Source organism: Leptinotarsa decemlineata, unplaced genomic scaffold, assembly GCF_025532065.1.
Source record: "Leptinotarsa decemlineata unplaced genomic scaffold, Ldec_3_MD MMD2_tig00002082_RagTag_RagTag, whole genome shotgun sequence".
Taxonomy (NCBI): domain Eukaryota; kingdom Metazoa; phylum Arthropoda; class Insecta; order Coleoptera; family Chrysomelidae; genus Leptinotarsa; species Leptinotarsa decemlineata.
Genome location: NW_027412573.1, coordinates 1,442,513 through 1,467,965, shown reverse-complemented (window position 1 = coordinate 1,467,965; position 25,453 = coordinate 1,442,513). Strand labels below are relative to the sequence as shown.

Sequence of the window (25,453 nt, the reverse complement as noted above, 5' to 3'; positions counted from 1 at the left end):
TGGGTTATATCATTTTGCATGATCTACACATCCATGTATAGAGTTACTTCCTTCCTTTCTTTGAAAGACTCCCTCGTCCTTCTTTTTTGTATCAAGATGGAGTAGTAGAAAGCCAAAAACTTTCTTTCCCAAAAATTAATCACTCCTAAAAAATATAACCCCTTCAATCATTTTAATACACAATAGATTATAATGAATGAAATATAAAAATAAAGTTTTTTCAGTATGAACCAAAAAAGCACTAGAAAAATTGTATACAGATATTACATTAAAATCATATATAGTCAATAAAGCCATAATGAAGCCATAATAATGACAATAAAGCTATAATAATAATATAATTCAAAGCAATGAGTTTTTGAGCATATAGTGCCAATGATATAGTACCAAAATAAAACCTTGGGGTATCCCTGTTTTCGCATTGAGGGTTCTCAAAATTAGAAGATATTGTTGTCTCAAAGTAGAATTTGAACCAAGACCACCGTATTTAACAGAGCACCACTGCTTTTGCCTTTGTGGAACTCAGATTGCCATCATATTTATGCCAAACCTTCTTCCTTCTTGAAGTTTGATCAAAATCCATTACTTCTTCAGGATCATGATTTCGTTTAGTATTATTTCTCCACCAATATCGCTAGAGCCGTATCAATCGATTTGTGCTTCAGATTTTACATATATCATGAAATAATTATGAAATAGGAGATCATTGCATGGATTATTTTCGTCTCAAAAATGCAGTTGAAGATTTTTCACTTCTGTTTAATGAAAAATCTTTTGAAAATCACCCCTGAAATATCGATTGTGTTTTATATGGTCCTTAGCCAGTTCATTACTTCAAAAACAAGCAACAAATTTCAAGTCTTCAGGCTAAAAAGTACACCTTCTCAACCATCAAGTTCATTTTGGTCATGTCATTGGTTGAAAAATTATCAACTGATCCTTATATACCCTTATTCACGGGAGTAGCTAGTTTCGTTTTCCTTCTTTTTTCCGATCTACTCCCACATCGAGGGCATAACAAAGTCATCAGGCTGGAATGCAGACATATAATGGAAGGCAGTAGAAAGTGACGAACATAAAACGAAAATATGAGTATTATTACGCACGATAGAACTGGGGGTGTCCCTTTTAATGGTTCCAAGGCTAGCTGAGATGAATAAGAGTGGCAGTGACGTTTGAAATATGAAATAGTCTGAGGCAAGCACAAGATACAGTATTAGAATGAAGAGAATTGTGAAATGAAAAAGAGAGAATTGAAACTTTTTGTTTTTTACCACTTTTATTTCTTACTAACGTTACTGCAGTTTCGTCGTATAAGGACATTTTCAAACTTATACATTGAACTAAAAATGATTGATTGTTGTATTTTACCTGGAATATCTAAGTTAAATCCGGTCTCGAAGAACGAAATATTGAAATTCAATGTCAGTCAAAAAAGTTTTTTTTTTATTCTCTTTGTTTTAGTTACAACAACTGAACATCAAACTAAATATAATTATATACAGGGTAAATGAGAGAGTAAACAAATAATAATGAATATAAATACTGAACATTCTCTCCCGCAGTAATTGATTCGAATGAAAGAAATTACTTCAAATCTGATTATTCTCGGGAGACTTCTCTTTGAATACATCAAGTATGCAAAGTGTAGATACAGCTCGCTTGAATGTTGTTCCAGAAGCTGTAACAACATCAACCACTCTGATTTTGCCATCCTTCCCAGGGTGAACATTTGTAATTCTTCCTTTCAGCCAAATGTTTCGTGGACTATTGGAGTCATAAAATAGAACAATATCCCCTATTTTGACATTTCTTCTCTGCTGGTGCCATTTATCTCGTTTTGCTAGAGATGGTAGATATTCTTTAGCCCACCTTTGCCAAAATAAATCTGTGAGCTTTTGTGCTGCCTTCCATTTGTTCAATAAACACAAATCCCTTTCATCAGTTTCAGCACAAGGTAACGCTGAATAACAAGTTCCAATCAAAAAATGATTTGGAGTTAGAGCCTCCATATCATCTGGATCATTGGGTACATGGGTAAGTGGTCTCGAGTTCAAAATATTCTCAACTTCTGCAAATACTGTCCTTAAAACATATTCCTGGGGGTATCTTGTTGTAAGAACTTCCGACACATTTTTCTTGATAGATTTTATCAAACTCTCCCATGATCCACCCATGAAAGGAGCTAATGGCGGGTTGAAAAACCATTTCACATTTTTCAGCGTACAAAATTCTTTTATTTTATTTTGGTCAAACGATTCCAAACTTTTTTGAAGTTCTCTGTCACTTCCTTTAAAATTCCCTCCATTGTCACTATACATCTCTTGCGGAAAACCTCGTCTACTACCAAATTGTCGAAAAACATGAATAAAACCATCCGTGCTCAGGTCGTGTGCAATCTCTAAGTGAATTGCTCGTGTAACCATACAAGTGAATATCACCCCATATCGCTTCTCCCGACTTCTCTTGACTGAAACTAAAAGAGGTCCAAAATAATCAACTCCAGTTTTTATAAAAGGTCTCACTGTCCGTTCTATTCTACATGTTGGAAGCTGTCCCATAATCGGAGGTTTCGGCAAGGATTTCCTGTTCTTACACTTTTGGCAGTTTGTCCAGCAACTGCGGATAGCTTGTCGCATACGTAGTATCCAAAACTTTTGTCTCATGCTATTGAATACAGTGTCTTGTCCATGGTGATTGAACTTCTCGTGATAATAAAATATAAGCAGTTTCGTAATTTTGTGTTTCGGGTCTAAAATTATCGGTCTTTTCACATATTCATCTAAAAGTTTGGAGTTATCTAATCTTCCACCCAATCTGATCAAGCCTTCTTCATCAAGGAAACAATCCAATGTATACAGGCGACTCGTATTTTTCACAATGCCATGAATTCTCAAAGATTTCATTTCTTCACTAAATGTTTCCTCTTGACATCTGCTAAGTAGATTTTTTTCAGCTTGATTTAATTCTGATACTTCTAATTCACCTGAAGTTTTTGCTCTTGTTTTACAATTTTGTATGAATCTATATATCCAAGCGGTTGATCTCAATAATTTTTGCCATTTAGAGAATTTATTTGGATCAGTCGTAACTACATTTCCTTTATCGTTCATATTTACATGAACCAGTACATTATTTTCTTCTAAGTCTACTTCTTGTCCATTATTATTTGTTCTGAATTTTTCTTCAACAGGCCAAAATTCTGCGGTCATGTACAAAAATTCTGGTCCCTTTAACCACCTACAGTCAGGAGAAAAATCCATCTTCGAGTACTGCTTTGTTGCTTCATCTGCCACGTTTTCTTTTGTTCCAACATATCTCCAATCACAAGTATTCGTGAGCTCTTGAATTTCTCCCAAACGTTGCGCTACGAACATTTTGAAGCGTCGAGCTTCCGATCGAATCCAATATAATACTGTTTTCGAGTCAGTCCAATATATTGTATCATCAATTTTTAAGTTCAAAACGCTTTTTAAGCTTGAACCCAGCCGTGATCCAATTAATGCTGCCTGTAGTTCAAGTCTTGGTATAGATAGTGGTTTTATTGGTGATACTCTGGTTCGTGCGTTCAAAAAACAAACTTTAATGCCATCTTTTCCAGACCATCTCAAATATGCGACACTTGCATACGCATTCTCAGAGGCATCACAGAATATATGAAGCTGAATTTCAGAATCGGACCTATTCATTTCACAATATTGTCTTGGCAATTTAAAATCATCAACTTTCCTCAAATCTTGTATGAATTTCTCCCATTTGATAATCAAACTGTCTGGTATTTCGTCGTCCCATCCTATCTGACTTCTCCATGTTTTCTGTAATATGATTTTACCTTGTATCAAAAAGTTTGCGAGAAATCCGAGGGGATCGAAGACTGACATGACGATCTTGAGTACTTCTCGTTTTGTCGGTCTTCTGTTACCTTCCAATAAATTTTTGTCAATTTTATGGAATTTTGTTTTGAATTGAAAGATATCTTTTTTGGGGTTCCACCATATACCCAAAATTCTTTCCTCTGAAGAATTCAAATTTTCGTCAAATTTGGCCAATAGTGAGTCATCTATGTCTTGAAATAAAATCGGGTTATTGGAAATCCAATTACATATAGTGAATCCACCTTTACTATGTACATATATTACGTCCCTTATCAATTGTTTTGCCTCCTGGACATTATCTGCTCCTCCAAGATAATCATCCATATAATGATCATTGATGATGGCTTTGACCGCTTCAGGATATTCTTCTTGGAATTCTTTGGCATTTCTGTTCTTGGCCTCCTGGGCTAAACACGGGCCACACGATGAACCAAAAAATACCACATTTATTTCATATACATCTGGATCATCATCTTTTCGCATTCCTCTGTATAAAATTCTCTGTGCTGATCTGTCTTCTTTCCGGACATTCACTCTCAAAAACATTTCTTTGATGTCTGCTGAAAACGCATATCTTTTGATTCTAAAATTCAAAAGAATTGTTTGAAGTGAATTGTACAAATCCGGTCCTGTCAGCAGAAAGTCGTTTAAGGAATTACCATTACTTTTCAAAGAGGCATCAAATACGATTCGTAATTTATTGGGTTTGTTTGGATTCATGACACCGAAGTGAGGCAAATACCAGATTTTTCCGTCGTTGAGATTATCTTCATCATTAGAAATTTTCGATATATAATTTTTCTTAATCATATCTTCAAACTTTTCGCAATACATTCGACCAAATTCTTCATCTTTGTGCATTCTCTTTTCCGTACAAACGAGTCTTCTCATGGCATTTTTTTTACTTTCCGGTAAATGATGATTACTCTTTTTCCAAAGCAGTCCTGTTTCAAACGTGTCACCTATTCTCCGCATTGTAGAATCCATGATCTCTTGAGCTCTAATGTCTTCTCTGGATAAAGATTGTCTTGAAGTAGGAAATGATTCCATTTTCCATTGTTCTTTAATCAGGTCATGGAGAATGTCTAATTCATCTTTTTCTTTCAAATCCACAAAACAAACAAATGTATTCATATTATCATTACTATGATGTAAATTTCCGTGAACTACCCAACCTAACAATGTTTTCGTGAGTGCGGGTCCATGCCAAGGCCCCGAAATTATTTTCTTGCTTACCAACAATGGCCAATTGTCTTGACCAATCAAAATTTTAGGACGTACATCGATCATAGATTGTATTTTGTTGTCAATATAAGGATATTTCAAAGAAATCTGATCAATATCGACAGTTTGTTTTGGCAATGAAAGATTTTTGATCGTTCGAACATGCCTCAAATAAAAATTCGAATTAGAATTACACGTTTTTGACGATATTTTGAAAGTAACAATTCTTGAGTCATCCTGCTCTTCTGTCTGATTATTTGTCCATTGGATACATAAAGACTTTTGAGGACCATCAAGATCCAAATCATCAGCGAGATCTTTATCAATTAAAGTTATGGTACTAGCATCGTCCAAAAGAGCATATGTATCAATTTCTTTTTTGCCATTTGAAATAGAGACTGGTAAAATTTTCAGTAACACTCGTCTATTTGATGAAATATGACAATTGGTTTCAATATCAGTGACTTGCGAAGTAGAATTTGTTTCTCTATTCTCTTCATTTTTATGTAAAAGCTCATGATGTACTCTCTTGCATCCATCTACTGTACATATCTTTTTTCTTCTACAATTTTTCAAACCATGAAAAGGTGTCAGGCAAGAAAAACAAATTCTATTCTTTGTCGCAAAGGACCATCTTTCATCAACGGAAAACGACTTGAAAACATGACATGAAAATAAACCATGAAATTGATCTTTACAGCAAATGCATTTTTTGCTAACATATTTTGTGGCTAAAGTGATATCTTTATTTCTGTAATTTTTTTTATTAGCCTTGAATTCTGAAATTTGTGGAATTTGAAGTTGACAAGCTGCATTAGCTTTAGATCCTAACCATGAACAAAATTCAATGAGTTTATTTTTCACTGTCTTCTCAGTAATATATTCTACCCAATTCAATTTGTAAGAAGTCGGTAATTTATTCAGAAGTTCTTGTAATAGCAAAGGATTACATAAGTGTTCATTCTCCTCCAATGACTGGACAGTATATACAAAATTTTTAACTTCGTCTGAAAATGCTATCAAAATATCTAATTTGTCTTCCTTAATTATTGGAAATTTTCTCAAACGATCGAGTAATAAAGTAATAATATGTTCAGATCGACCAAATCTATTTTTTAATAATTCTATTACTTTATCAACATTTTGCGGAAGTATTAATAATGCTTGTGTTATTTTTTTGGCAGGACCTTTAAGACATTTCTGTAACCTGCTTTGATTCTCCTCTTTTGAATAACCACACAAAGCAGTAGAATTTTCAAACTGGTGAATGAAATTGGGCCACTCTGTAGGATCCCCATTAAAATTCGGCAAGTCTTTCGGAACACTCTGTCTAGTCAAAATTTTCTTTATGTCATTATTGTCAATTGATTGACTAGACATTTCTCGTGAATTGAAATTTTTCCTAACGTCATTTTGACAGTTGTTTGCATTTTTAGGAGTAGGATATATTTCTGCGTTTGACAATGTAGAAAATGGTTCACATACCTGAGAACAGCAAGGCGTGCAATTTTTTGTGTCATTATTACCATTCCAAGTGAACTCGTTTACCCATTTTTGAACATTCGAACCATTGTTAATCACTGACCCTGATCCACATGATGGAGACTCATCTTCCACTGATACATCCGAAGATTCATATTCTATTTGTGACAACTTGAAGGCTAATTGTAAGTCGAGAATCTCTTGTTCTTTCTTCAATAATTTCTGCTCCAATTCTTTCTTCTTGATTTCTGTCTGAATCATCAATTCTTTTTTGACTTTTTCTGAACGGGCGCTACTAGTTTTGGACTTAATCGATTTCTTTTCTTGAATGGAACCCTGCCGTGACATTTTCTTCTTGCTGTCTGCATGTGAGTACTTACAAGTGGAGTTTTTGTCATCAATGTCATTACTCTGCTCCAACTGTAAGCCACGGGAAGAAATGTTGTCTTGTTCCCTTTCACTACTGATAGAAATCGCTTCCTTTTCCCGTTTTTCCGCTAATCTCTCGCTTCTTCGATTTTTTGACATGTCTCAATAGGTTGATTCGGTAAAGGCGTAGAAGGACCAATTAATGTTGTATTTTACCTGGAATATCTAAGTTAAATCCGGTCTCGAAGAACCAATTAATGTTGTATTTTACCTGGAATATCTAAGTTAAATCCGGTCTCGAAGAACGAAATATTGAAATTCAATGTCAGTCAAAAAAGTTTTTTTTTTATTCTCTTTGTTTTAGTTACAACAACTGAACATCAAACTAAATATAATTATATACAGGGTAAATGAGAGAGTAAACAAATAATAATGAATATAAATACTGAACATTGATTACATTAGCCCTTATATAAAACCACTGTAGGTAATAATAGAGATACTTAGCTTAATTGAGTACCCGAATTTTGTTCACTTGTGACAATGTGGGTACGCTAATTTGAAAACCGTTGAGTAAACTAGATTGATTTGATCATTTAACAGGTTGCACCCGCAATGTTTATGCTAATGAATTTTCAAGGATTCCAAATAATTGAGTTTGCAATCCTTCCTTGCATAGTTCAAAACTTCCGTATCGCCAAGGAATGGTTTGAAAATGTCGAATCATTTTTACCTAGTCTTTCATGTTTAGCATACCGTTTTTGGAATTTTCGACCACATTGTCCCACATAAACACTCCGGACACTTAAGCTTTCAACTCCAGATTTCTCCAACTCCAAGCTGGGATGATTCTGCAACCGTGTTGGGAATCACACGTTAAAAGGTAAGGCCTCGTTAGTCCTCAGCTCGCACAAGTTCTCAACTTGTGAGAGTTGTCGTTCGTATGGGAGCGACAGCTGATTAACGGAAAAACAGATTTTTCTAAACAGATTTTAAACTTTTCTCTAAGATATTGAAGAACGTTTTTCTAGTTCAATCTATGGAAATTATGAATAATATTGACACTATAAATAACAATCAGCAAGTTAGCCTTTGGCCAACCCTTTTTCTTTTCGAATCGAGAAAATCATGGCTTCTCAACTCGATCAAAAAATTTTTTGGTAACTGCTGCACATCGGACTGCACTTTTTCAGAAAAGTTATCTATACCTTGGCCCAAAATTTTTCAATAAGTTAGACGGCACAGTGAGAGAATCTCCTAATATTTCGATTTTCAAAGCACGATTGAAAGCCTATCTCATCCAAAAAAACTGCTACACCATCAATGAATTTTTTGCAAATCAATAATTCTTCACTCTAGACGGGCAGCTATTAGTAAACAATTTACCCTCTCATATGTATGTTGACTATAAATGATATAAATTTGTATTGTAATATATTTATTATGTTTTACACCCCATTTGTATGTTAGACGGTAAATGTTTTTAAATTTGTATTGTTTTATATTTAATATGTTTTACACTCCATTTTTTTAATTTGTATTGTATTATGTTTATTGTGTTTTACACACTATGGACGTCTTTCTTGTTACTGTGTACTATTTTGTGAAAGAAATTTTATACTTTTTAACAAGAGAAGTTAATAAATATTATTATTATTATTATTATTTTATGTATAAATGTATTTTTTATGCATAATAAACGATATTATTATTATAAGTATTATTATAGACTGTCCTATTGAAATCTGTTGTGATCTCAGCATTCATTAATGAGTTGAAATCGCACGGTAAAAGGCAAGGCCTCATTAATTCTCAGCTCGTACTAGTTTTATTGATACATTTCCTTTCTTTTTCCAAGGGCAACATGACAACCGCATGGACAGGAAAATACAGTCCGCTTTTATTGTGTACAATGATGGAACTGAAAGTAGCCCTATAGCGGAGGACATTAAAACACCCCTGCCGGATGAGATGTCAACCTTGGACGATTTCCTTGCCAAACGAATGTACTCGTATCCCGGTCACTGAAAAAACCTTTAAGACACAGGAGGGTCCTCTTGATGTGAGATACCTCAGTACGTTATATCAGAGCTCTCTCGTAATGAAACTCCTTCTTTTTCTAGCTACTTGTAAGACCCTTCATCAACAAGGAAGTAACCAAAAAATCTGACCGTGAGTCTACAATATAGCATCGGATCAACAGTAATAGCTTCCCAGTACTTCAACGATTGAACCTTTTATCACCTCCAAGAGGTAAGGTGGTACAGCCAGGAAGCAGGATATCTTATGCCTCGCACCAAATTCTTGATCAGCAGAAGCAAAATCTGCATCAAGAGGTAAATAAGCCCCGCAGAACAGAATCTACTGTATTATCGGGTGGGAATCTTGCACTTTGAACATATGAATTACTACAAAATCAATAGGTTATCAACCGAAAAAGCAACAACCTCAATATTGATCGATTCACTGGAACGTCTGCATTACGATCTGGACGGGGAAAGCATTACCTGTCTGGTGGAAGAAGCTAGTATCCTCTGTGTTCCTCTGAAATGATTCAGAGGAGACCTACTTCATACACAATAGTCACAATAAATCTTTATAGTTTACATCGGAAGGTCGAGTAGATCTACTCACATTAGACTTTCCTATCTACCAGGTGAAACTTATTTCTGTAATCAAATTCCGAACCCTTACTGGCGTTTACCAACTATGATATCCAGAAATGAAAGTTCTTCATTGTTTTCAACTTCATGAATGAACTTGATATTATAGAATGCTACCAGAAGCAGCCAGAGCTTAATAATGAATATAGCAACACTGCCTCCTTCATGAATATCATTCTACAACAATTCTTTCATTTTCATGCTCCTTCATCTCCGTACTTTCATGTTTTAAAAACAGTTTCCCACATCAGGAAATGACTAACACTAGTATTGTTGTGGAATTGGTCGCGGTGGTAGTGCGCCTGACTCACGATCGGAAGGTCGTTGGTTCGATTCCCGCCTCCACCTGATATTTTTCTCGATAGAATTTATCTGGTTGAAGCTGGGATGATTCTGTAACCGTGTTAGGAATCACACGTCAAAAGGTAAGACCTTGTTAGTCCTTAGCTCGCACAAGTTTCTCAACTTCTGAGAGTTGTCGTTCGTATGGGGGGCGACAGCTGATTAACGGAAAAACAGATTTTTAAAAACAATATTGGTCGTCTCCAGTACTTTAGTTTTGACGTGGAAAAAATATTTATGTGATATGAACAATCGCCGTTCTGCAAGATTGTATGTCTTGTATAATAGTTCGAACACACGAAAATGTTCGACATTCGCGTACAAAGCAGCGATTATCGATTTGAGGGTAATCTGGGAAGGATTGTATTTCACTGTCAAATCGCTGATTATCAGAACTCCGTAAATCATGTCGTTGCTAATTCGCTCGTCGAACATTTTTCCAATTTATGGCAAGGTGGAGCGCCACCGACAATGAAATCCCATTATTTCCATTTTCGGACAGTTGTTAATGAAGAGGAACAATATTGAATTGGAAAAATGCATATGAGAGTCAGTCTTGGAGTGTAATGGAGTTTTTCTTAGCTGTCATTGAGTTGTTAACAAAGAGGAACAATATTGAATTGGACAAAAAACATATAAGACTCAGTTTTGGAGTGCAACGGAGTTTTTCTCAAGTGTCATTCAGTTTCTACTAATAACGGGTGACTTTTTGCTATTTCGTTTTCCAGTATTCAGTTTTTCAGTGTCAAGAAAGATTCGTGCCATGTGGCAATTCCAAAATTGTTCAGTAAGGTTTGCCATTCCATCATAAATAAGCTAACAAACGAACAACGCTTGCAAATTACTGAATTTCATTATAAAGAATCGTGCTGTGTGAGAAACGTGTTTCGTAAATCACGTTCATGTTATGGTCTACATAATCGACCCACTGAACAAGCTATTCAAGCTGATGTGACCAAATTTCGCACCAGTTTCACTTCATTGGGCATTAATCCACAATAATGTCAGGACAGAAAATTCTGCTTTCCCCTTCGATGAGTTTGTTGAGGGTTGTAATGGACACCAACATGTCTTGACACAATCAAGTCGCTGAAATTGCAGAGGATGCTTCTCAAAAGCTTGGAACACTGTTTCGAACCAGAAAACTGTACAAATCCCAGAAACTTTTGAAATTTTTTTAATTTCAGATCAGACCTTCTTTGAAGTATTGTTCTCATGTATAGATCTATGCGCCTAAGCATAACCTGAAGCTGCTGGATTCCATCCCTTTTACACGGGAGGTGTTCAAGTGACTTGGCACATTTGATTCCACCAAGAGCGGCACATATCAAACTATGGGAGTTTGAAATGGCTAAAAGCTTATTTAGAACAGCGCAAACAAATCGTTCGACATGGTACGGAGTCTGAAGTAGGACACATACAATACGGCGTCCCTCAGGGATCGGTTATTGGCCCAATACTTTTCTTACTGTATATTAACGACATCACTAAATTGAACATCTCAGCAAAAATTACCCTCTTTGCGGATGACACCACAGCAACTGTTTAATAAAATAGAAAAGGATATTTGCTAAATAAAACAATGGTGTGACTCAAACTTTCAAGCTCTGAACTTAAATAAAACTAGCATAGTCACTTTCCGCTGCAGTCTTCCTGATATACCAATGTCAAATGAACTAATAACTAATAAATCACAAACGAAATTTCTTGGGTTCGAAATTGACAATAAATTGTAATTTGAATGTCACATAAAATCTTTGTGTGTGAACTGCTCATTTCGCTCTGATTGAACTCACATGAGATATGGAATCGCCTTCTGGGGTGTGTGTAGTACCTATTTATTTGATAGTGTGTTTATTCTGCAAAAAAGAGCATAGACATACCTTACATAGATCCCTGAATCATCGTGAATCGAGGCAAAGCTCTCTCTTCAGACTACCTATCCCCTACAGCAATTTAATAAAGGATTCAATCATCTATAATGGGATTAAAATCTACAACCATCTTCCGACAGTTATAAAGGACAGCGCATGCATTAACCGTTTCCGAAAATCGTTCAAAAAACTACTGCTAGAAATCTCACCTTATACCCTTAATGAATATATTTCCTCCACTTTTGACTAATTATCTTCATAACTGTAGGTTTACTGCGTGGGCTGCTCATAAAACATCTCGGCATGTATCCATATATGAATATGAAAATCATGTGTAGAGTTGTAAAACATGTATACAGGCTGATTCACGGTGGATGGCAAATTAGACGTTTCTGGTGAACCAGACAACGGATCACTTTGAAAATTTATTGGATGGCATATTCGGACATTCTCTAGCCAACTTAAATATTTTCGGCAATGCGGTGTTGCCGCTTCTATTAGAAAGCAGTAGCAACTTTGATTTTTCAAATGGAACACTCTGTATATAATATTATTTTTGGAATCTCCAACAATTGCCCGACAACTTTTCTTGATATTTCTCTATACCTATCTGTTACCGTTTTCGAAATAAAAATTAATTTCAATTTTTTTCTTCGAAAATCATGACTTCAAAAAATGCCGATATCTTTTAGTTAAGAAGTACTATGATATCGAAATTTGGTTTGGAGTTAGATGATACTCGGACACTTCCCACACGTCAGCCTAATCTCCGTTACTTCAATACAGGGTGGTGAAAAAATACAGTTTTTTCGTTTGCTTGAAAAAGTTGCTGAAATTTGATTATTTTAAATGGAACACCCTGTATATTATTGAAAATTCGGAAAGCTGCTGAAATTTGCTTTCTTTCTATGTATATCATACCTATACCTAACTAGTCAAGTTTCGGACTTATGAACATTTATTTGTGAAAATGTCCCTTCAGAATGGTATTTCCATTCGGTATTTGGTAAGCAGGCCATGATCACTATTTGACAGTAGCGTTGTGGCATTCTCCTAATAATATCGACATTTTCGTCACTTCAGAAGATGCAAATACCTTCAAAACGATGGAACAAAACTATTCAAACGAAGTTCTTATAAATTTGTTTATTATTTTTGGACAGTGTGACAAAATTATCAGCAGAACATGTAGAAAGTTCAATGAAATGTATCCGAATCTACCGCCAATGAACCTCAAGAAATTTTAGAAATAAAATTTTAGTTGGCTAGAGAATGTCCGAATATGCCCTCCATTAAATTTTCAAAGTGATCCGTTGTCTGGTTCACCAGAAGCGTCTAATGTGCCATCCACCGTGAATCAGCCTGTATATCTTAATTTATGTATGTTAGTATTAGGATTCAGATATTGAGATTTTTTACACAGATGTAATCTAACTAATTGTTTGACCAAATCACATTGTATAGCGTTGTCTACGAGAATTATGTTCTTCTGACAATAAAGCATATCTTTATTGATTGATTGTGGCTGCTCGTCGTTTTGAGGTTCAACTCAGTACACCTCAAACTTCACTGCTTAAGAACTCTTCCATTTGGGGAACTGCGTGAGTGTGGAATAAACTTCCTGAAAAAATGTTCCCAAATGAATTTAATCTTCAGCGATTCAAATCCTTTAGGATTTTCCTGTAGTGCCTGTATCCAAAAAAAACGTATGCGAAGAGTGCCTGCTGCTGTATCGTCCAGTATCAATGAAGATCGCTATATATCAATTCGTCGCCATTGTCAACAATTGGACCTTGTGTCATTCGACCATCTGGTATATTCCACGAGAGGATATCACTATAAAACCATACAAAATACAGCTGCTGCAAGAAGGAAGCCAGATGGCATACCACAACGTCGTTCGTTTGGTGAATGGGCCTCAGGAAAGTTTGATGGAGATCCATTTTAATATTGTAAAACTCTCTTCAGCAACGGAGCTCATTTTTGGCTCAATGGGTACGTCAAGAAACATAATTGCTGAGTTTGGTGTGAAGAGCAGACAAAGGCAGTTCAAGAGCTGTCAATGAACCTTAGGAGATGGACTGTTCTTTTTCAAGAACGATACAGTCAATGAAGCAAGGTACCGTGCGATGATTATCGTTTTTTTTTTCAAAATGAAGAACATATAGTGAGAACTTATCAACATAAGAAGCGAGTTTGGTAGGTGAATCAATCTCACGTTTTGGAGCAGTACATTGGCCTCCAAGATCATGAGATTTGACCCCTCTAGACAATTTTTTATAGGGATAGGTGAAGTCTTTCGTGTACAGGGACAAACCAGCCACGTTTCCAGCCCTGGAAACCAACCTCATAGCTGCCATTGCTGGGATACCGGCCGAAATGCTGGAAAAAATATGTCAAAATTGAAGCTCGCGGATGAACCACAAACGACGTAGTCGCGGGCAGCATTTACATGAAATAATATCTTAAAAGTAATTGGCAGGCATTCATTCATCGCCTCAAATGAATATTTCATCCACTTTTACGCTTTTTCAAGAGAGAAATTAACGCGGTAAAAGTTTCAGACAATTCTGGAAACCCCAATAATTCACAAAGTTTTCTGGGTTGTTTATGACAGGACAGAGTTGGGAAAGCCAGAGGTTGTGGAATTAAATTAAAGGAATGATGCCGTATTTTTCATCGCTCAGCAAGCAAAACATTTGAGAGAGAACTTCCATATGAGTTGTCACATTTCAGCTTGTTTTATTAACTTTCCGGAAGACTTATATCGTTGAGTGTTTCAAACAATGATTAAAAATTACAAAACTACCAGGCCCACATTACTGTAGAAAAAATATTAGTGAACTAAAGTATTATCTAAATATTTTCTCAACAAAAAAAATTAATTTGAGTAGTATCTGCTTCCCTTGTAATATATGTGCGTATGTGTTGTTTCCTATTTTCGGCAAACAAGTGTTGCCCATCTTTACTTTTATCATACAGAACCGATAACATTTCTTTCTGTATTTATATCCTGGACCCGGATGTTACGCAGGTAGCTATACCCACTCAAAAATAACCTATTGTTAAATCAAATGTGATTTATAACATTCCTTGTAACAATTGTAACTTGAATTATATTGGAACAACATCTAGAATTCTCAATGATAGAGTAACTTCACATAAAAGTGATATAAAGCTTAATAAGAAATCATTTGCATTAGCACAACACTCTATAGAAACAGGACATAAACCAAATTACTCCAATATGAAAGTTTTACATACAGAAAAAAATATTTTCAAACGCCTTTTTCTTGAAATGATTGAAATTAATGAGTCTTCTGATTGTATGAATAAGAAAACTGACATTGACAATCTCAGCAGTATATACAGTAACTTACTGGAACTACATCAAAAACATAATAATAATGAAAATTGTATCAATCAATAACTCTTTCTTTAGAGTCAAAAATTATGAAATCATCATACCCATTGAAAAATGACATTTATGTGAAGGTATGACATTTGTCAAACCCAATTTATATGTTCAATTTATTGTTTTTCGCTCATTTTTACTGTAAGTATGATTTGTAATGTTATTCAATGGCGATAATATTCATAACTCAATGCTTGACAAAGTACCGCAGAGTTTTATTTTTGATTTTTTAACTAAGAGACCCTGTTAATCTATTTGACCATATATATATATATATATATATTTTTTTTTTTTTTGAATGATGCAACTAATTTTCTTTTATTTTCAGTATTTCAATATTAAATTTTACAAAAAGGATTTGAAGCCTTATATCTTCTATTAATTATCTGCGAGCGCTTTCGACAGTTGGTAGTACTGTCATCTTCAAGGCACTCCTCAAACTGAACATGTCATCCCGTCGTCTACCTCTTTATACGGTCAGAGCGTCTCAACTCAGGTATTTCAGGTACTTTAGGTAAATTTGCCTATATTTGTACTGCATCAGGTACTCTTCTTTGTGTTAGATCTTCTCTAGGAATGTGTATGGTTTTGTTTAATATATTGAATGTGAGGTCTTGTTGTGTTTTGATTTGTACTTGTTCCTCGATAAGTGATTTATGACTGTTAAATTTATGGATGTTCAAGTTTTCCCAAATGTCCATGCGGTTTCCCTTGTTGACTTGTTTTATGAGTTTTATGTTCTCTGGTGGGGGGAAATTATGTTTGCTTTGTATGGCGTGTGTTGCGAGGTTTGATTTATATACTATTTGATTTATGTATGCCTTTTTGTGCTCATTGTACCTTTGAATTAGTTTTTTTCTTGGTTTGGCCGATATAGAATTTGTTACAGTCCGAGCATTGTATACTGTATATCCCGTTTTGGTATTTGTCATCTTCTTTTTCATAGTTGTTTATTTTTTGTGTTATCTTCATGTTCGGCTTGTATGTGATGTTGATGTTCAGTGGTTTGAAGATGTTTGTTAGTTTTTTGGTTTGGTGTCCTACGTACGTAAATGCTGTCCATCGTTGTGTTGTTCAGTCTGTTGGGGTGGCTTGATCCTTGTTTTGTATTTTTTGTTTGATTCTGTTTTCTAGTTTATCTATTGTCTTTTGGGTGTATCCGTTTTCGTTCGCTATTTGGTATATGATTTTCCGTTCTTTGTTTCGGGCTTCATTGCTGAGTGGTATCCTTAACATTCTATATATGAATGCGTTATAGGCAACCATTTTGTGTGATGGTGGATGGTTTGAACTTGCGGGTATGGTGGAGCTTGTTTGTGTAAGTTTCCTGTATATTGCCATTTGAAATTGTGTTTTGTTGTGGTTATATCCGATGGTTATGTCCAGGATGTTAAGTTTTGAGTTATGTTCTTCCTCAATGCTGAAAAATAGTTTTTTGATTTATTTCGTTAATTTCTTTTGTTATTTGATCTATTCTTATTCCATTGTTATGTGATATGTACAGTCCATCGTCAACGTATCTGAACCATTCTCCTTTTTCATCATGTGTTTTTATTATTGTTAAGATTTTCTCATCTATGGTTTGCAGGTATATTTCGGATATAATGCTAGATAGTGGGGATCCCATCGCTAGTCCATCTGTTTGTTTATAAATTTTTCCTTCAGATTCGAAATTGTATTGTATTTAGACTGTGTTGCATTTGATTAATGTAGGTTTTGTCTATGTTTTGTTGTTTTAGTTCATCAGATATGATGTTTATATTTTCGTTGACTGGTATGTTGGAGTACATGTTTTTTGTGTCGAATGAGAATAGTTTAGTGTTCGGGCTGACCTTTGTCGTTGAGATTCTGTCCGTGAGTTTCATTGAATTTTTGAAATATATATATATATATATATATATATATATATATATATATATATATATATATATATATATGTGTGTGTGTGTGTGTGTGTGTATAGTAAAATGAATTAACAAAGTCTCCCAGTCAAAAAATCAAAACTCTGCTCTACTTTGCCGCTTCTAATGTAATGTAATGTCATTCAAAGGCAAAAAATCCCGCAACTCCATAAATTATAGGCCCTGGAGAAGCTTCCCATTAGAAGCAAAAGCTTGGCAAAGTAGAGCAGAGTTTTGACTTTTGATTTTTTGACTGAGAGACCCCGTTTCATGTCGGATTGTAGTATGGCAAACCCATAGATGATATCACAGTAAAAGACTGGATAATGAAGAGCTTTCGAGGAATATCGCTTTCTCAATAAGCCGAGACTTCAAAGTTGCTACATGATGAGAAAATTCCGCACAAGTTCCAAATTACCCAGACGCTGTCTTCCATATCGATCCTGAATTGATGGCGGCGGACGCTTTCGAGAGAAATTCATAAGAATCACAGTTGCAGTCAATATCCTCGTTCAAAGTTGACTGCAGAATTGAAGTTACTTTGATGTAATACATTGTGCTGTTAGAGTTCATATTTGCTAGAGAGTTCTGTTCTATTCTATTCTCAGTAACACCGTTTCTGTCTGGTGCTGATTGGCAAAGGTTCTACCGGTGAAAATGTTATCGAAGTGCTTGAAAAGACGATGGTTGACTAAGATCTGGGGAGTATAGTGGATGAAGCAGCGCTTGGAAGTCTAATTATCGGACAGAGATTTCTGGAACGTGTGGACGGACATGTCATGGGGCAGGATCGGAACTCCTCTGTTGACCAGTGAATATTTCTTAATTTTTGGACACACAAAAGCACATGACATTAAAAAAGGCAAAACTTTCGACTGTACAGGTTCTGGATGGAAAATGTTTGTCACATAATTCAAATCACAAGAACACCAAATTACTGCCTTGCTTCCAGTTCTTTTCAATTCTTCAATAGTTCAATCACACTTCACCACAAATATTGACAGAAACCAGTTAGTTAAAAAAATACAAAATCACGTTTGCCGTCAGTCCTCATCAAATCAAGCCAGAATTATTTATTCAACAGCTTTGACACTGGGACCCGATGAATTCTATATTTAAATTTCTATTTATTTCTTCGCATGCAAACCGAATTGATACCTCCACACCTACAACAATATTTATACGCTTATTTTAAGAGGCAACTTACGACGGCGGCGAAAATGAATTCGCTTGGCATTAACCCACATTGATTTGATTCGCAACTGTTTCATTCCAAAGTTAAGTTGTTGTTTGGAGTCAGTGATATGTGTGTCTTCTGGTTGCTGCAATATATTTTTATATCCTTTCGAAATTTCTAAAGTATTTTTTTACATTTTTGAGCTTAGTGGAACACAGGAAAATTTATTTTGACTTTCTACTTCTTCCGAGCTATGCCATTTGTTTCCACTTCCAAAAGTGAGAACAAAATTCAGACCAAAAGACAATGAATATAACTTTTTTCCTCAATTCAGTTATAGAGAAATATGGTGCCTAAAATATTCTGTGTGAGTTCATAGACATGAAGCTGTAATTGTTGAGTGGTGGGAGTAGTCTGTACCCCTTCCAGGACATACTTCAGTTGATTTCAACAATAGGAACTTCAAAATATTCTCTGGACACGTTCTATCTGTATCTCTGTATCTGTAGAGTAGGGAGTGTGAGTATAAGCCTATAGGCCTCCCGAGGAGTTGTCTTCCTAGGTCATCGTCCATCCTGTCCTTTTTGGGAAGGTTTTCAAGTCACTAGGAGACATCTTCTTTATATCGGCATAACTATCTTGCTAACATACAAACTAAGTTGTCTAGAGATCCTAGCAGATTCTGGTCATATGTTCACTCTAAGAATAACAGCACAAGAATACCAGAATCAGTAACCTACTTAGGAAACAAACTCGAGAATCCTCAAGATATTATTGATAGCTTCAGTAATTTTTTCAGTGAGGTGTTTTCAAAATCTGGCTTACCTTTGAACAAAGTTGGTACAGTGAATAGTAATGTTCATATTCATTTTTACTGCATTCAAAAAAATGAGGTTGTATCTGCAACCAAAAAACTAAAGGACAAACTGACATCAGGCCCAGATATGATCCCATCATTTTTATTAAAGGATTGTGCAGGAGCATAAGCAAAACCTTTAACGAGAATTTTTAATTCATGTCTGAAATCTGGAACATTCCCTTATATTTGGAAATTAGCTAGATTAGATTTGTTACTAAGCGTTCTACTGTTACAAATCTAGTCATTATTACTCAATTCACTTCCGAAGCATTAGATAACAATGGCCAAGTTGATGTTATACACACGGATTTCTCTAAAGCATTTGATAAAATTGATCATGGTATCTTGCTTGATAAACTGATGAGTTTCGGTTTTTCGAATACTGGCTGTCAGCTGGCATGTAGAAAACAATTTGTGTCCTATAAGGGTTATAAGTCTAGAACATATATAGCTTCTTCTGGTGTGCCTCAGGGCTCGAACCTAGGTCCTCTTTCGTTTTTATTGTTTATTAATGTGAATGTTTAACTTGTGAGCGGTTATGCTTAGCGAATGACTTGAAATTATTTTCTATAATTAAGGAAGTAGGTGATTGTGTAAATCTTCAATATCAATAAGAATTTCTTGTTGCTTGGTATAGCAATAATAAATTGAGAGTCAATGTGGAGAAATGTAAAGTAGTGAGTTATACAGTCGAAAAAAAGAGGTTTATACATTCCCGTATGTAATACAGGATTCAGATCTGCTGAGAAGTAATGAGATCAAAGACCTAGGGGTAATATTCGATCATGAATTTACATTTGGTAGACATATTTCACAAAAAGTTTCAGAATCTCTCAGAGCTTATGGTTTCGTCTAGAGTCCATTCTATGAGATTCATAACATAGCCATTGAAAGAGTCCAAAGAAAGTTTTGTAAATTTCTAATTTTTAGAATAGAAAACGGTTCACCGTATAAAAAAATTTTTTAAACAAAATTTGTAGAGAATTTTGTATTCTACAATATTGATAATGAATACAAATAGCAAAAAACCCATAGGAAATGAGATATTTCCAAAAAAAGCGCAAAAAAACGATTTTTGTGACCTTTGACCTTGAAATTTAATAGTTGCTCACACCCTACCATATGTAGGTTTTGAGACAACTTTTAGGGTGTCAATATACAAGTATTTACAGACTTACTACAGTGAGTAGTAGAAAGCCAAAAACTTTCTTTCCCAAAAATTAATTACTCCTAAAAATATATCCCTTTCAAATCAAACTATTATCATATATCATATTCATCATTATTTCATTAAATTTATTTCACTACCATCTATATTTGATTCATATTTCACTCGGAAATAAATCTGAAATTCATAATAATTTTGAATTTCTTTTATTACAGTTTGAATCCACCGCTACTCTTTTACTAGAGAATCTCTTTATATTAATTCAAATGAACGAGAGGCTGCAGCGGCGATATTCTGTGATTTATCGAAGGCATTCGACTGCGTAAATCATGGAATACTGCTCCGCAAACTTGAAGTTTATGGGTTTCGAGGCACGGTACTGTCCTGGCTCAGGTCGTACTTATCGGAGCGTGACCAAATTGTATCATTCAATGGTATTAAGCCTGGAAAGCAGGTAATTGAGAGTGGCGTTCCTCAAGGATCAGTTTTGGGCCCGACTCTATATCTCATTTATGTTAACGACCTCAGCAACTTAGGCATCAATGGTGAAATTACTATTTCTGCAGATGATACATCGATTCTATGGCACAACAAAAGCTCTTCAGAGCTTAACTACCACATAAGCATCGATATAGAAAAAGTTAAGAATTGGTGTGATTCCAATCTTCTAGCTTTCAATATAAGCAAAACAAATATCATAACATTCAAGGGCGATGATGTTTATTTGGACAAGGAACAAATCTCCATTTCTACGGATAATAAATTTCTGGGAGTTCTGATTGATAATAAATTGAAGTTTGGTAACCATATTACAAAACTATGCAATCGATTAGCTTCAGGTTGCTTTACGGTTCGTGTCGTTGCTAATGAGTTGAATTTGGGTATAGCGAAGAACGTATACTACGCACTAATAAAATCTCATCTTCGTTATGGAATCTGCTTCTGGGGCGCTTGTGCTCAGTATTTATTTCAAAGAGTATTATCTCTCCAAAAAAGGGCAATTAGATATCAATATAGTGACTCCTGTCGTCCCTAGTTTATGCAACATGGAGTTCTGACATTGGTTTGTATCTACATTTTGGAACTGGCGTGCCTCATGCACATGAAATACCAAGCTATAATTACTTCTGAGTCAACCTATAACACTTGCTCCTCTCACTTGATCTCGCTTCCAATTCCCTCCTCAACCTTAACTCGCAACTCTCTAATTTTTGAGAGCAAGAAAATTTTCAATCACCTTCCCCTAACCTTGCGTGTCATCAAAAGCGAAGTCAAGTTCAGAAAATCTGTAAAAACGCTCATAGTTGGGAAGGCCTACTATACCTTGGAAGAATACTTTCAGGATTCTTTTTGCTGAGATCTCTATCTTTGGCGGCGGTCATATAATGTATGCCTAATTCTTTATATATTTAGAGGTAGTCGTTGTAATTTCATGTACAAAATGTAAAAAATTTTTCTTTTTGTTTTTCCGGAATGTTATTTTATTCATTTAATTGGCACATCGTAGTTTTGTTGTTCAATGTTATTTAGCTTAGTGGTGTAAATCTTGTTGCTTTTGTATATGTAATTACGTCCGCTTATTGTAAGTGTGAATTTATGTGTATTTATGATCTCCTTGCTAACTGTATATTTGTGATGTTATCATGGTGACTGTATGCTTTGTCATGAGAATTGTTATTCTTGGACAATAAAGTATATTTTGATTTGATTTGATTTGATGTATACTAACATGTCTTTTAATTCACTTTTTTCCAATTACTTTTAAATTACGGCATGCAAGCCAACGTTTTATTGTTACAACATTGTTATCCTTCACAGTTGCAAATTTTAGTTTTGCCCCAGAAACATTTTTTTCTATTAAAAACATTCTTTTTCAATTGTACTTTACCATATGTTTATATGAGGATGAGGCAGTGTTTGTCCCTACCGAACTACTAGCGCTGCTAGTGAGTGATTTTTCGTACTTCAGGAAAAAGATTAATTGCATTTGCATAAAGAAACAAAACACTGACACCAATTGCCATCAAAAAATATATCCACCTAGCAAAAAGTTGGCACAATGTAGTTACTCAATAAGATGACGCTACCAGTAATATCATGTGTTCCCAGATACAAAGCCTTCCTGATTTTATGGGACGAGTTCTTCGTTAACAGGAAAGCATAACAACCACTATTCCCTCGTTTGTGACAGTGCGACATGCAGACAAAGTCGTCCCAGACTTGAGTAAGTTTGCACTTAATTAAAGAAGGCTTTGTTTAGGCGAATACGTAAGAAACAACAGGTGCTTGGGCAGACGCCAACCCGACTTCGTGTCGGGAAATGTGCCAACAGATATAGTTTAGAGAGTTTCGAGGTTTCGTTGATATTCCATTTTATTTGGAACTTGTTTACGATTGAAAGACCGGCAATGTCTTTGCGGTGTGTTCATGACAGGCTATTTGTTGTATAATCATCTGTAGATAGTTCACTTTTTATATGTGTATGATTCTCTAAACCGTTTCATCTTCAACATATAATGTTTATTTCCAGGGTGAGCCTACTCTCCTAGCATTTGATTGTTGTGAAAGACTGCTCGCGTTCAGCCTATACCCGAAAAGAGCAAGAAAAATCTTCCAACTAACTATAGACCAGTCGCTTTGCTATCAGCGATATCGAAAATCATGTCAAAGCCGTAAACCACGACATTCGTAAACATTTGGAAGTAACCAGGTTCAATTCTATGCCATGAAAACCTAGCCATCGGTTTTCTCCTAAAAGATAATTATCTCCGAACCGAATATAATAATGTCAGGACGGACAATTCCGTTTTCTGCATCAATAAGTTTGTTGGGATTTGAAATGAACACCAATATGTCTTGGCACAATCATGTCGCTGGAATTGTAAAGGATGCTTCTCAAAAGCTTAAAACGGTGTTCCAAACCAAAAAACTGTACACACCTCAGCAACTTTTGATGCTTTATAAAGCTCAGCTCAGACCTTATTTGGATTACACTGGTCTACAGTGGTTTTGTTGCCCTAGATATAAGATTGATTTTGGGTGTATTTATACTCACAATTCATGAAATTATCAATTGTTTTGTAAGATTTGCGCTCGTTTTCTTTTAAATATTTATTTTCATTTCACATTACAAAAATTCGAAAACAAGAAACAAAATAACAGATATATTTATAATCTCAGTTTTATTTGGAAAAAAATATGATAGAGAGGGAAATTTCGAAAACATGTTATATTTCCATGAAACGCCTTTCAAGAGCTTTTCTTTTATAATTTTTCAGAGGACAATCTCTCTTTAAAGATCAGCAGTAATCGGCCATCATGTGACAATCCCATCGACCCTGATATCTTTCTTCCATTACTTTTAGATCCTGGTGGAACCGCTCTCCCTGCCCCTCACTATAATTTCCTAAATTATCTGGAAATTTATCCAAATGGTTGCGAAGATAGTGTAACTTGATATTCATATTTGCTCCTAGAATCTGAAAGTTTGTCAGCATATTTTGTACAATTTCTTCATGATTTGGTGCTTTATGGTTACCTAGGAAATTTTCGACTACCAACACAAAACTTTCCCAAGCTTTACTTTCCGGAACAGTCATAAGTTTAATAAAATCAGTGTCTTTCATCAATTGCCGTATTTGAGGTACATCGAATATTCCACCTTTCAACTTTTCCATACTAAGTTTTGGAAATTTTCTACAAATATATTTAAAACAATCTCCTTCCTTGTCCAAAGCTTTTACGAATTGCTTTATCATTCCTAACTCAATATGCAATGGTGGAAGTATAATTTTGTCTCTGCTCACAGTTAAAGAATTTCTTTCAGGCCAGACATCTTGTTCCCAATGACGTTGCTTTGCTCTACTGTCCCACATACAAATGAAGCAAGGGTATTTCGTGTATCCACTTTGTTGACCAAGTAAAAAATTAACGATCCACACAGATCGACCATTGATGCTCCGAGTAATTGATTTTTTCTAAAACTAATTCGACATTTTCATATTCTTCTTTGAGTTTTGTAGAATGGGCAATTGGAATTGATGCAAATTTATTTCCATTATGCAGTAAGACGCATTTTAAACTTCTTTTACAGCTATCAATAAAAAGACGCCACTCAGTAGGTTTGTATTCTTTCAAACCCATGTCCAGAAGCAGCTTCGCAATATTATTACAGTATACCAATCCTTCATTTTCATCAAAAAATTGTAATAGCTCACTTTCTCGCGTTCTGTACGTTGTAATTGTAACTGTCGGTGCCAATAAATGTTTTTCTTTCAATCTTGAAGCTAACAGTTCTGATCCTTGTTTTGATAAATTTAGATCACGTATTAAATCACTGAGTTTATTTTGAGAAAACAACTTTGGCGTAGATGTTTCACCCTCCCATTCACTTCCACTGGTAGACTGATTCGATTTCTGTGAATTTGGCAACATCATTGTTTCTGAGGGCATGCGAATCACTTTTGAAACATAAATAGGCCGAGGGAGATTTTCACTGTGTAAAACAGGACATTTTGTTGACTGTAAGTCTGGATATCTCCACGTTTAATTTCGATTAAAACCTTTAGCATCTACTACGCAAAAGTAACAAGCATCGAAATGATTCTTAGGCTCCATCCAGATCATAGGAATACCAAAGTCTAATCCAGAACGTTCTCCTTTTTTCCACAACCGCAAAGACTTAACGCAAGACTTACAAACTTTATTAGGAACCCATGATTTATCTAATTTGTCCATTCTAAAACCGAAATATTCAGCATAAGTTTCCTCAACAAAGTCTGTGATATTTCTTTTTTGTTTTTTGTGCAGTGCAGGTTGTTATTTTTTGCCGGAAATTTCTTTCCTGGTTATCTCTTTTGTAGAGATTGAGATACCAGCCAATTATGTTTGATCCAAGCTGGTATTTTTTCCCTTTCACTCCTCAATCATTGGGTTCTTCTTTGGTTTTTGAGCCGTCTGTATATATGAGTATTGCATTTGTAGCATCTGACTCGGTGTTCTGTTTTATTTGTATTTTGTAGGGTTAATTAAACACAAACCTGGATTCAATTGCATCACTGGTTGACTGCAACAGAAATTTCGCAGTAAGCGCTTCTCGGCATAG

General features: G+C 35.2%; 2 protein-coding genes across 3 annotated transcripts in view; both read right to left on the bottom strand.

The window, feature by feature from the left end:
• Adcy2 (adenylate cyclase type 2 Ac76E) overlaps positions 1–25,453 on the bottom strand; it is a 169,376-nt gene that overhangs the window by 127,751 nt on the left and 16,172 nt on the right. The window lies entirely within an intron of this gene.
• On the bottom strand, positions 1,426–7,397 carry LOC141482881 (uncharacterized). Its single transcript, XM_074176800.1, has 2 exons — positions 7,222–7,397; positions 1,426–7,166 (listed from the first exon to the last, which is right to left on the bottom strand). Exon 2 carries the CDS (start codon positions 7,107–7,109, stop codon positions 1,593–1,595), a length of 5,517 nt encoding a protein of 1,838 aa, XP_074032901.1. The 5' UTR covers positions 7,110–7,166; positions 7,222–7,397; the 3' UTR covers positions 1,426–1,592.

Excerpts from the sequence above, each read along its gene's own strand:
- LOC141482881 (XM_074176800.1), bottom strand. The coding sequence starts at position 7,109 with ATGTCAAAAAATCGAAGAAGCGAGAGATTAGCGGAAAAACGGGAAAAG.